This window comes from Protopterus annectens, chromosome 1.part2, assembly GCF_019279795.1.
Source record: "Protopterus annectens isolate FY-2018-M chromosome 1.part2, PAN1.0, whole genome shotgun sequence".
NCBI lineage: Eukaryota > Metazoa > Chordata > Ceratodontiformes > Protopteridae > Protopterus > Protopterus annectens.
Genome location: NC_056727.1, coordinates 1144608512 through 1144622889, shown reverse-complemented (window position 1 = coordinate 1144622889; position 14378 = coordinate 1144608512). Strand labels below are relative to the sequence as shown.

General features: G+C 37.9%; 1 protein-coding gene across 1 annotated transcript in view; it reads left to right on the top strand.

The window, feature by feature from the left end:
- Positions 1 to 14378, top strand: part of LOC122792265 (probable beta-D-xylosidase 5) — a 970913-nt gene that overhangs the window by 909927 nt on the left and 46608 nt on the right. Inside the window, exon 14 of the mRNA XM_044060016.1 lies at positions 1594 to 1800. Within this exon, the coding sequence (XP_043915951.1) occupies positions 1594 to 1800 (207 nt within the window). The remainder of the gene's footprint in view (positions 1 to 1593; positions 1801 to 14378) is intronic.

The window sequence follows — 14378 nt, the reverse complement described above, 5'->3', positions numbered from 1 at the left end:
ACAGTGCAGATAAATATATCCAAAGTTTTTGCACATATATTCTGATTCCCCTGAATAATATCAACTGAAACAGTCTTTTTCTCCTGAATAGTATGGATATTTGACCTGAATTCCATACTTAAGCTTGAGTGTCTGTTCTGCAAAGAACTTTTGCATATCAGTCCAAAAGCTAACTTAACAGAGTGACTGTTTCTGAAGTATTTCCTAATAATACCAAAACCCTGTAATATTTTTCATGCCTCTTTAGCCTTGGTTTCCAAGCCTTGTCTTGCATGTGTCTCACTATTCTTTATTTAGCATTCTATTGCAAGTACACATATCTTTCCCTTGAGAAAGGAACATTCTGTAGCACTTCCTGAGAACTGTTATTTCTGCACAGCACAATACAATGAAAACCCTCAGTCTAACAGACTCTAACAGGTTTGGCACACAGCTGCACATATGTATGATATTGCAGACTCCACATTGTGTGCCCCAGCTATCTGCACTAGAGATTACTCAGGCAGTTGTTAAGTCCACATACCTCCTCTCAGGATGGGAGAAACAGCCAGTGGCCACATCATCCTGTATTTTTGTCTGACTCTTAACAAATAGGTCATCTCCATAACTCCAGACCACCAATGACAGAGAAGGATGCCTTATCTCTGCATCACTTTCCAAGAAATGGAGCATTTGCCATTCCTATACATTAATACCAGACATTGATGGAAGTCGAAAGCAAGGAAAGCATATCTGTGTCTGCTGTAAAGCAAGACATATCCTCTGCGAAGTCATGAGATTTACTTGCTGCCCTGTCACCAAGATGGCCTGTATGAGAAATGCAAAAGGCATATCCTTAGTTCAAAGACTATATTAAGAATTAATGAATCTCTTTTCCTTTGAAAAAAGCAATAATGTGTTTTCACTGAAGACCTGGAGGTATATATGAACTTACAGTTACAAAGTGAACCAATGATAAAGTGGAGCCAACAACAAAAGCATAAATCTCCAAAAACAAAAGAAGGTTCCACAACGTTGCACCAATGTACTTTTAATAAAAAAACAAAGCTTTCAGACATAAGTCCTTCTTCAGTGTTAATAAAATTCCTATACAGATAACATATCCTATAGACATAAAAGTTAATCACCACATGACACAGCCTACCTATCACAAAGAAAATTTAATCAAGCCATTAAGAACAGCAATTGATCAACCTTTTCACTGAAAATCTTAAAGGAATAATGTAGTGTAAATACATATAAAACTAAGCAGCAATAATATTTCTCATCCATGTAAAAAAGGGAATTCTTAGCATAATAATAGGGATAGGGTGAGGTAGTATTTTATGTATTCCTATGTTATGTTCTGTTATCTTCTTTTATATTAGAAGGTGATGTATAACCAGAAAGGCATCATTAAAGCAGTTTAGCTTAGGTTAGTACAATTTTGTATGGAAGCATGATCATGCCTTAACAAAGGTGAAAAGCACATCGATATTTGTTTTATGATCAACATTAAATAGCCTTACTAAGGTGTCTGGAGGGCAAAGTGCTAAATAATTATTTCATGTGCTTTTACGCTTGTTTTTTTCTTTTTACCTTTATTTTTGAAAGGTACCACCTATGGAGAATTACAGCATGGAAGGCCGAACTTATCGTTATTATGGTAACAAGGTTCCTCTTTATCCCTTTGGCTATGGGCTGTCCTATACCACTTTCATCTACAGTCAGCTGACTCTGTCAACAACTAACATACCAATCTGTGGAAACCTCACAGTGTCTGTGCAGGTGCAGAATTCTGGGAAACAAGATGGAGATGAGGTAAGTAAATCAGATAGTAAAAACTAAATCATTCTTCAAAGTAATTACACTATTATAATTGCTATTTCAGTGCACTAGGCTTAAGAGACCTGGCCCTAAAATAATAAAATATTATACATAAACAGTGGGAAGTTTAGAAATTATATGCAAAATGTTAGAACAGATGTAGTGTCTTGAAATTATTAATTTCCTAATTCAGAGGAGCTTTGTAGGGTATCCCGTCTAACAGAGAGAATGTAGCCCTTGACTGTATATCAGTGAATATGCTTTAACTATGTTAAATTATTTTCTCGTGAAATTCAGTATATTTTTTATCTTAATAAAGCTTTACGTTTTAAAGTGCTCCTGATAGAGATTACATCATTTAAACCTGGTGGGACCAAAGCATTTAATTTCAACTGCCATAAAACTTCTTTTTCTTCAAGTTTTAGGCTAGTCAGTCCCCCTCTTTCATTCTCAGATAATTTAACATAGTATCTATGAATAGATTTATGTAGTTTACACTTTACATTTTATGTTCTTTTACTTTAAATTGAGGCAAGGTTGTTTCAGGAAATGATGTTTCAGGAAATAATGTTTCAGGAAATGATGTTTCAGGAAATTATGTCATATCTTAATAAAGCTTTACGTTTTAAAGTGCTCCTGATAGAGATTACATCATTTAAACCTGGTGGGACCAAAGCATTTAATTTCAACTGCCATAAAACTTCTTTTTCTTTAAGTTTTAGGCTAGTCGGTCCCCTCTTTCATTCTCAGATACTTTTTCAATAGCCATGAATAAAAAATCATGCTCAGGGAATGATAAAATGTGCCTAGCTAGGGCATTGGTAGTGTTCCCTTTGTTAATTGCATAGTAGTGTTCATAAATTCTGTTTTTCAGTGGTCTATCAGTTTTCCCTATATAAAAAGCCTGGCATTTAGAGCACAAATTAAGATAGACCACCCCCCTAGTGTTACAATTAAACTTCCCATTGATGTAAAACTTTTTTCCTTTTACTGTAAATGAGTTACTCACATTTATATACTTGCACCAATGACAATTTTCACATTTGAACATCCCTTTATGTGGGTAGTGCACATTGGAATTATTATTTTCCAAAAGTGCTTTCAAATTACATCCCTTATGAAAAACCACTAGAGGATGTTCATTAATGTGTTTACTAATTGATTTATCTTCTGATAAATAACACCAATTTTTGAAAATAATAGTTTTTAAAGATGGAGCATCCAAAGAAAATGTGGTGATAAAACTAGATGCAAATGAACCCTCTTTCTCAAAGCTCTTTACATTATTAAAGTCATGTAAAAGTGGGCAATCAAAAGAGGTGGTCAAATCATCTGACAAGTCCACTCTAAATTCAATAGTTGTTTCAGTCTCTTTTACCTGTAAAATTGGTTTAAATAAACCACTTGCCCTTTTATTCTTCACCTCTTCAATAAGTTCACCCACCAATCTAGGTGGGTACCCACATTTCATGAACATATCTTTTAACAACATACATTCTTGAAAAAAGTCATCCTCTAAAGTCACCATCCTGGCAGCCCTAATGAGTTGTTTTTTCACCACACCCCTTTTTTGATGGTAAGGATGGCAACTGGAGAAGTGCAAAAATGCATTAGAATATGTGGATTTCCTAAAAATCTTGGAAGTAAAAATATTTTTCTTAATATTCTTTGTTAGTTCCACATCCAAGAATGAAATCCGTTCTGTTTGGAATTCCCATGTAAATCTCAAAAAATTGGTGTATTTAATAATTTGTTCAACAAAGGTAGTGGCAGAGGCGATATCTCCTTTCCACAAAATGAATATATCATCCAAGTAACGGGTGTACCATGCGGTCCTCTCCTGAAAGATGGTGTCAACGAACAAATAATGCTTTTCCCAAAAAGCCATAACAGCATTAGCAAAAGTTGCTCCACAGGGGGACCCCATGGCTACACCTGTTTTCTGGAGGTAAAATTGTTTGTTGAACAAAAAGTAATTATTATTAAGGACTAGTTCCAATAAGTATATGATTAAATCAATACTTTGTCCTTCTACCTGTTTTTCTAAAAGGAAGTCTCTCACCCATTCACATCCAAGTTCTTGTGGAATAGATGTATAAAGGTCGCAAACATCAATTGTAAAAAAGTTAAGGGCCTCGTCAAAAGGGAAGTCATTAATCGTTTGCAAAAAATCCCATGAGTCTTTGCAAATATGCACCTCATTTTTCAAGGCCTCTTTAAGTTTACAATCAACAAATTTGGCACACCCATATGTGATAGATTGTCTCCCATTAATGATGGGACGAAAGGTTGGTTTTTGCAAATTTTTGTGTATTTTTGGTAACCCAAAAAGGGTCGGGGTAATCGGATAAATGATTTCCAAATAATTCATAGGGTCCAAATCAATACGGCCTTCAATGAACAAATCTTTGATGAACCCAGTGATCCTACGGTAAGCTCCATTCATCTCATTAAGAGACACTTGCATGTAAGCTTCACTGTCAAGTAATGACTCCATGTTCAATACATAATCTTCCCTGTTCATGAAGACCAACCCACCCCCTTTATCTGGTTTCATAATACGAATGTTTGCAAATTTCAACCCCTGTAATGCATCTTTCTCAGTTTGGGAAAAGTTATTGTAAAAAATGTTACTAGGACAGTGTGTACCTATAAGTGACCTAAAATCATTTTCACATATTTTTTCAAAAAGAGCAATAGTGGGGTGCAACACAGGGTTAAAGATGCTGGCGACTCTAAAATCTTTCGTGAGACCTGAATTACTACCTAAAAGAACATTTAAATTCAGTTTCCTTGTAAAAGTTTTCAAGTCAATCAATGTTCTTTCCAAATTACTCCTAAAAGTGGTAACAAAAGAAAGCCCTCTAGCTAAAATCTCTATGAGTGCAGAATCAGGAACAAAAGAGGAATAATTATAAATTTTGAAATCATTAGAACTATTACAAAGAATACATAAATTATTTTGTTCAATTTCTTTAGAAACAATAAAATTAAAGTCACTTGGAGAGATCATCTTCTCTTCCTGTTCTGTTTCTTCCTCTTCCACTGACTATGATACTGGACTTGATTCCATTGCCCCCCAGTGTTCGCATTTCTACGGGTTTGAAAACCCTGATTCTGTTCTTGATTCTTAACACTGCTAGAGTCAGAACCATTGTTCCTATTTTTACTCGCAAGTCTCTCACTCCTTCTAACTGGTGAACTCATTGCAGTTGCATCAAATGGTATATTATTGTTGTCAAGTCCAATGAATATATCCCCTGAGGAGGTCTGGTCATAGTCAATGTTCGTACCTTTCTTTAAAAAATTCGAGGGAGGTGAGGGGTAAGCAACACCCTTTTCATATGCAATAGAGTCCCTATTTAGTTTCTTGACCTTGTTTTCTTTTATCTTTGATAAAGCACTCTCCATACTCGAAAAAATTCAAAGAAAGTCAAATTTATACCACGGAAACTCAACGTCCAACCTAATGCTGTTGTCTAAGTCCGCCAGTTCTTTTTTAAAAACCTCTATTTGTAAATTAATTTGTTGATTAATACCAAGTCCAAGATATTATCACCTTTTGTGGGAGTATCGACTAGATGTTCCAAAGCACTTGCATTGACAAAATCAAGGAATCTCTGGGCATTTGTGTTTTGGCATGAGTAGTTTTTCCAGTCTATGTTTGGATAGTTTAAAAAAAATTGATGTTACTCATTAAAGGTTTGTTTTCACAGGGAATGAAACACTTGTATGCATTCTATAACTGTCATATATAGAGTATATAGCTTTAAATGGTACTGATCTAGCTTTTGAAATCAGCATGTTATGTGGCACACTTTCATTTAGACTGCTCACTCCAATTAGAGACCTCTTGGAGGTTAGACCTCAGTCATGGTGTCTGTGAGTTGTTTACTTGCCATCCATACAAATGTGCAGACATCAGAATGCTAACAAACACTAATGACTATTTTCTTATAGAAAATGGCTGCAGATATGCATTTATTAAATCAAACAATTAAATCAAATCCACTCATACCAGTCCATCTATTTAGAGATGAGTATAAAAGGGCAGGTTTGAGAGGAGCTTGAAGCCATACAGATAGCCAGTCAATATATAGTATTGTAGCAACTTACCACCAACGGCCCAGTTTTCTAGGGTGTACTAACCTTTTCAGGAGTCTCAAATCAAATTCAATTTTTCAAACATGAACCATTGCCACACGGGGATTCATCAAACCTTCCATTCCTACCTTCACCCAGAATAAAAGAATAGGACCCTGGGAGTTGCTGCAGCCTCTGTGAAGGCCATGTGGACTAAGCTCTATAATCAGTCCCCTTTCCCTCTAACCTCCCCAGCCACAGTAGTTCAAGAATGACCTTATGTATAACCATGCCTATGGCAATGTGGTATCCTAATGTCCATCACATGCCACCTAATGGAGAAGGCAAAAATCTGAAATCCTATAAGTGAAAGCAGAAATTCCCTATCCATTCCTAAAGTAGTGACCTTATGGATCAGCAAGCTTTCCCTCAACTCTAGCTGCTGGACTCTTTGACTCCTTTATATAAAGGAGGATAGATGTCAATACAATTGTTCATCCATACTAGTGTATAGCCTAGTACTGTACATACACCCATGCTTCTTTATATACCCACCACCTTTCTTCTTCTCTTGTCCTTATCACCACACGTACTGAATCCCTGCATGTCCCTTATATTAACCTAGACTAGTCCAGTCCTCTCTCATTACCTGTACTGAGGTTTTTTCTTGCTGTTAAACAAACTCAACCTTCATCTGATTGTAGGTGCCTTAATGTTGTCATTGGCTAAGAAATAAACCTGTATACAGGATAATAATAAATACTCATATATAATTTCTTGAAGGAAATGACCATAGTAATAGAATTATTAATTGATTTAATCATATAACATATATTAAAAGAACGTAGACCTGAGAAAGCCAGAGCTAAATACATGGCTAACCAACTCCCTTGGTTAGTTGCAAAGCCAACATTTTAAGAATCCCTAACCGTTTTTTTGGCCACTAAGAGATGAAGTTCATTTGCCTCACAGAAACAACTCCCAGGCAGGGAACCTCTAAACCTTCCTGCATTATCTCAACCAATAACAGTAGAGATCTTAGAGTGGCTATAGGTTGTCCAGAGGGAGTAGGGGTGCAGACTTTGTAACCCATGTCTTCCTCTCTAAACACCTCAAACTAGACCTCTGAAGCTTGACTTTCTGCCTTAAGATGGAGTGGCCAGCCTTTCAATTCCCAAGCACATCTCTGAACCAGTTACACTCCCCTTGCTCTAAAGTCCCTTGGACATTTTAGTTGAGCTTGTTCATTTAACTGGACCCCATCTGCTCTGTATCTTTCTGATCCCTTTGATCATTAACTGTAGATCCTCACTTTCAGAACTTTTCCAGTTACAGAGTTCTTTTACTCTTCCTGTGATGCATCTGTGTGTTTATGACTTCCCAAGTACCATTCATTGTTGGGCTACTCCTTCCTCTGCATCTCCTGATAACACATTTTGTATTATAACCTGAAGAATGGCTCAGAGAAACTGGTTTTATCACCATAAACACCCACATTTCTAGCCCTAAATATGTAAAATAAATAACCTCAGTACAAGTATTAACTGATTCAGCAATAAAAACGTCAAACAGATCAGTCCACAATAGATCACTCAATAGCATTCTTCTTTTGTAGCCAGTGAATTCAGACCTTGTACTATTTTAAACTCAGACTTTCTTTCTGATACCTTATGCCAATTTCCATCCTGCAAGAGAAATGTTGAGTCAGTAACAAGACAGACATATTGACCTCATTTCAGGGCCTGTTACAAACAAAACAAGTCAAAGTAACTGTAATTTTACATTTTTCTTAACTTACCAGGGTCTATATTAGAACACCAAACATTCAAAAAGTCGAGTGTTCTAATATCAAGCCCTATTAATCAAAAATTAAAAACATCGAACATTCAGAACAGCAAATTTTTTCCTAGGGAAAAAATTTGCTGTTACAAAACACAGGAAAAAACAAATGTTGCTGAAAACTGCTGGTATACAAAATCAGAATAAAAATTTATTGTAACACATGCAAAAACAAAGTGAGCGCTTTCGGGCCAAATACCCTTCTTCAGACAACAAACTACTCACAAGCTAACCAATTTAAAATACAAATCCACCAATAAAAATTTAGTAAAAAGCCCGCCTATTTTTGAGGGCTGGCTTAAGGGGTACGACATCATTCAGCCCTGGATCTCTATGGGCTGCCAATTCTAAAATCCATTTGGATTCCATTACTTCCATTGTCTGTTTGATGTCCCCCCCCCTTCTATTTAAATGAACATTAACTATGACCCTAAATTTAAAATGATGTGTTGGGTTGTTTTTCACATGCCTATACAAGGCATTGTGTTCATCACAATTTCTGATTGATGACAAGTGCTGCAAAATTCTAACCTTTAACATGTTGTTGGTCTTCCCAACATAGTAGCTGGGGCAGGACATGCAGTCAGCCAAATATACCACATCAGTCGTCCGGCATGTCGCTCTCTCTTTTAAAAATATCCTCCTACCACTAACCGGATGTTCAAAAACGATGTCCTTATTAATGTGGCCACATGCCTTGCATTGGCCACATGGAACAGTACCCTTTGTTTTTGGCAAACATTTACTGCTATTAACCATCCTTTCCTTGCAAAGCATATCCTTAAGGTTTCTATTCCTTCTGTAGCCAAACTGTGGGTTATCACCTACTATATCCCTTAAACAAACTTCACTGGTAATAATATTCCAGTTCTTGTTAATAATATCACAAACCCCCTTGATATTGCTCCCATAGGTCAACATAATCTTTTGTCTGGTTTGTGTACCTTTGCCAACAGTGTTATTCGCCAACTCAACCCGTGTCGTCTTAATCCATGGTTTATATTTCTTGTGCCTGCATGCCCTACCTTTATCCACTGCTACATCTACCAAACCCTGTCTATATCCCCTATCCTGAAAACACTTCCTAAGTTTAATTACTTCTTCATCAAACTGTTTATCAGCCATACTGATCCTTGATGTCCTGCTTACCTGTCCTTGTACTATATTGGGGAAAGTAAATCGGGGGTGCATGCTATCAAACGATAGCAGCGTATTCTTCCAACACTCCTTCCTGAACAATTGTGAAGTAAAACCATCATCTGTTATTTTTACATTCACATCCAAAAAGTCTAATGATTCATAAGAGCTTTTAACACTGAACCTCAAAAAAGAGGTTGTGGAGTGGAGGTATTCAACAAATTGAGCTAACAACGGACTATCTCCCTTCCACAAAATAAATATGTCATCTACAAAACGCAGGTATGTTCCTATATATCGCTTCCATTCATCATTACCCAAAACATAATTCTGCTCCCAATAAGAGAGGACAAGGTTAGCGTATGTATTGGCACAGGGGGTACCCATGGCTACCCCCTGTGCCTGTCTATACATTGAACCTGCCCCTACAAATACATTATTCTCCAATACTAACATTAATAATTCTTTTATGAGTTCCAGTCTCAATTCAGTAACCCCCATAGTCCGCAGAAGTTCCTCAATAGCATGAACACCATAATTGTTGCCAATAACAGTGAAAAGACTATGGACATCAAGTGTAACCATTAAGGATCCACCCACAGATCCTTCTCTATTCAATTCACCTAGAATAGTGAGAAAGTGACCTGTATCCTTCAACACGTTCTCAATCCTTTCTACAAATGGCCTGAGGGTGAATTCCAGCCAAATTGAAATGTTCTCAGTGACCCACCCTCTACCTGATACAATAGGTATAAGGGGTGGGTCAACCTGAGACTTATGTATTTTAGGCAGCGCCTTAAATATGGGTATGACGGGCTTATCAATCATGAGAAAATCTAAAAGTTCCTGCATTATATACAAATGACTGTGCAACCAGTGTAAACGGCCATGTACCCTATCTATCACACGTTTAACCTCAACTGGATTTAATAGGGTATAGACATCACCCTCTGATAGCATCTCCTTCAATTTCCCATTATACCAACTGGTATCAAGCACAACCACTGCTCCACCCTTATCAGCCATCTTGATTGTTAAATCTAAGTTGTTACTAAGATCCTCTAAGGCCTGTCTCTGTTCAATGGTCAGGTTATGAAACTTATCATATCCTCCCCTCTGAAAGTAAGTCATTAGATCACTTTCACACTTGCTAATAAATAGGTTGAGAGCTGGTAGCAGTGGTGGAACAAAACAGCTCGGTTTATGTGGATTCAAATTAACAGAACCAGTATCCCCAAACAACTTGCGTAACATCACATTACGACAGAAAAACATAAGGTCCATCACAATATCACTGTATATACAAGCCTTACTCGGCACAAATGTCAATCCCTTGTTCAGGACAGTCAGTTGTTCATTACTCAATACATGTTTAGGTAAATTAAAAATTAAAAATGATACCACTGTCCAAAAAAGGAGTCAATCCAATATTCTCCTTTTCTTGGTTAGATCCCTGTCGTCGCTCAGCGACCTCTTCCAAGACCCCTTTTTCTTCACCTGTGCTGGTAATAGACCCAAAAAATGACTCTGGCCTGATTTGACTTTAGGACGTGCCCCTGTATCATAATCACTCATACCAGAGGCATGGGCCTTGTGTTCAACTGGTGTTTTCTCATGCTGTTCAGACACGATACATACCAAAGGGCTGCTGCTGGTTCCTCGTGAAACTGAACAATTAGGATTGTTCATACATCCTGTATCATCTAGCGGCAAAGCCGCTGTAGAGCTAGTATCAACCAGTACTTGTGGTAATGTTTCCTTCGAGGTACCAGGAATAACTGCCTGTGTGGCAACCGGAACCAACGCCTCCACCACTGACGTCACAACCTCACGTCTCTCGGTGCTGTCATGCCATCTACCACTTGTTCTATTAGACCACCACATTTGTGTGGTCTGTGGAGGCTTATACTTCAGCCAAACAAAAATGTTACCTTTGGTGAAGTCATCGAAATCTCTCCGTAATTTCCCCATCTTTTGTGTACGGAGTTTCTCATCATTTTCACCAAAGGTACGATTCAATTGCTCTAAGCATATTCTATTGCTCTCCTCCATAAAATCACTCTCTAACCTCTGTTGCAAGCTGGATACCTCCTTTTTCAGCTCGTCAACCTCGGGCGCAAAAAAACTATTCAGGAGCTCCATATATTGGTAGCTGGTACGAATGTTGATGGACTGCCATTTTGCCAACAGTTCGGGATATCTGTCCCCCTGCGTTGGCATGCACAAAACACGCATACCTCGTGGCACAATCCCATACTCCAAACAAGCCTCCAGATGGTAAGCTTGCCACTGTAACCGTTGAAGCCTCAAAACCTTAAAATTGAGGTCTCGTATCATGTCATCAAATGTTTTGTCCATAGCCAAGGGGACAACACTCCCTTCTTGCCTCCCTTTTGGTATAGCAGAACCCAAATTGAGCAAAGGGTTTTGTTGTGAGGCAAACCTCTCAGTGCACCAGCCTCCTGATATCCCTCCGGTGCCAAGTTTCTCCATCGATACAGTCGAAACACCCATTGCAGGTAATTTCTCCACAGCATGCATAGCACTAAAGAACCAAACAATCAAGAGATCCAGGAAAAAGTTTGTGCTATGCCAAATTCCAGCAACAGTTAAGGCAATATAAAATCCAGGAAAAAACAAACGTTGCTGAAAACTGCTGGTATACAAAATCAGAATAAAAATTTATTGTAACACATGCAAAAACAAAGTGAGCGCTTTCGGGCCAAATACCCTTCTTCAGACAACAAACTATTCACAAGCTAACCAATTTAAAATACAAATCCACCAATAAAAATTTAGTAAAAAGCCCGCCTATTTTTGAGGGCTGGCTTAAGGGGTGCGACATCATTCAGCCCTGGATCTCTATGGGCTGTCAATTCTAAAATCCATTTGGATTCCATTACTTCTGTTGTCTGTTTGATGTCCCCCCCCCTTCTATTTAAATGAACATTAACTATGACCCTAAATTTAAAATGATGTGTTGGGTTGTTTTTCACATGCCTATACAAGGCATTGTGTTCATCACAATTTCTGATTGATGACAAGTGCTGCAAAATTCTAACCTTTAACATGTTGTTGGTCTTCCCAACATAGTAGCTGGGGCAGGACATGCAGTCAGCCAAATATACCACATCAGTCGTCCTGCATGTCGCCCTCCCTTTTAAAAATATCCTCCTACCACTAACCTCTTTTTTGAGGTTCAGTGTTAAAAGCTCTTATGAATCATTAGACTTTTTGGATGTGAATGTAAAAATAACAGATTATGGTTTTACTTCACAATTGTTCAGGAAGGAGTGTTGGAAGAATACGCTGCTATCGTTTGATAGCATGCACCCCCGATTTACTTTCCCCAATATAGTACAAGGACAGGTAAGCAGGACATCAAGGATCAGTATGGCTGATAAACAGTTTGATGAAGAAGTAATTAAACTTAGGAAGTGTTTTCAGGATAGGGGATATAGAGAGGGTTTGGTAGATGTAGCAGTGGATAAAGGTAGAGCATGCAGGCACAAGAAATATAAACCATGGATTAAGATGACACGGGTTGAGTTGGCGAATAACACTGTTGGCAAAGGTACACAAACCAGACAAAAGATTATGTTGACCTATGGGAGCAATATTAAGGGGGTTGTGATATTATTAACAAGAACTGGAATATTATTACCAGTGAAGTTTGTTTAAGGGATATAGTAGGTGATAACCCACAGTTTGGCTACAGAAGGAATAGAAACCTTAAGGATATGCTTTGCAAGGAAAGGATGGTTAATAGCAGTAAATGTTTGCCAAAAACAAAGGGTACTGTTCCATGTGGCCAATGCAAGGCATGTGGCCACATTAATAAGGACATCGTTTTTGAACATCCGGTTAGTGGTAGGAGGATATTTTTAAAAGGGAGGGCGACATGCAGGACGACTGATGTAGTATATTTGGCTGACTGCATGTCCTGCCCCAGCTACTATGTTGGGAAGACCAACAACATGTTAAAGGTTAGAATTTTGCAGCACTTGTCATCAATCAGAAATTGTGATGAACACAATGCCTTGTATAGGCATGTGAAAAACAACCCAACACATCATTTTAAATTTAGGGTCATAGTTAATGTTCATTTAAATAGAAGGGGGGGAGACATCAAACAGACAACGGAAGTAATGGAATCCAAATGGATTTTAGAATTGACAGCCCATAGAGATCCAGGGCTGAATGATGTCGTACCCCTTAAGCCAGCCCTCAAAAACAGGCGGGCTTTTTACTAAATTTTTATTGGTGGATTTGTATTTTAAATTGGTTAGCTTGTGAGTAGTTTGTTGTCTGAAGAAGGGTATTTAGCACGAAAGCGCTCACTTTGTTTTTGCATGTGTTACAATGCAAAATTTTTATTCTGATTTTGTATACCAGCAGTTTTCAGCAACGTTTGTTTTTTCCTGGATTTTATATTGCCTTAACTGTTGCTGGAATTTGGCATAGCACAAACTTTTTCTTGGATCTGTTACAAAACACATACACACAACACAAGCACACCAAACAAACAGCAATCCACACACATACACCTAAACTCTTACACCTAACCCTACACTAAACTATAGATACACCACTACCTATCCACTTACCTTAACCCAAGCCCTAACCCTATCACTATCGCACAGTCACCTCACTCGCGCCCTAACCCTAAGTCACCTACCCTTACGTTTACACAATCGCACATTTACCTGAACCTGACCCGGAACTTTCCACCACACCGCTGAAAATACCGAAGCAACAGAAACGGACAACCAAATTCTTTCCCTAGGAAAAAATTCAGTTTTCTCTTTCTTCGATATTTTCAGCGTTCGCTGAAAACGGGTTGATATTAAAACACTCTAAATTTTGAATGTTTGGTGTTCTAATATAGACCCATTTACCATCACTTCCATACTAGGACTACATCTTTAGATACATGCAGTCAAGCCCTTATGTGGAAGGTGTGAGCTATGCATACGCTGGATTTCCAACCCAACGGCCTTACCATGCATCAGTATCTAACTGTGTTTACAACTGTCAAAAGGCACTGCAGTTTTTTTAACTGTTTTACTTTTGCCTAAATTGTATATAGGTACTACAATATCATACGGCTGTTCCTTAAAAGTCCTGTTAATATACCTTTACATCTATTTATGTTAAAACATGTCACACTCATATTGAAATTCTCAAATTTCAGTTTGCAGAGCTGTAACTGATGAAGTTATATGCCTGATGGTGTCCAGGCCCAGGCTTCTCCAATTGTTTCTTAGTCCTGTATTTACTGCTGTTGATAGCTTCCAGATGAATGTTATCTTCCTACATTAAAAGCACCTGTCATTCATTCACTCGCTCCCTCACTGGGTCACTCACTCACTCACTCACTCACTCACTCACTCACTCACTCACTCACTCACTCACTCACTCACTGTTTAACTATCTATCTATTACTCAATCTATTTGCAACTTTCTCATATATGTTTACTATCAAAACTGTATCATGTGGTATCATGTGTTAG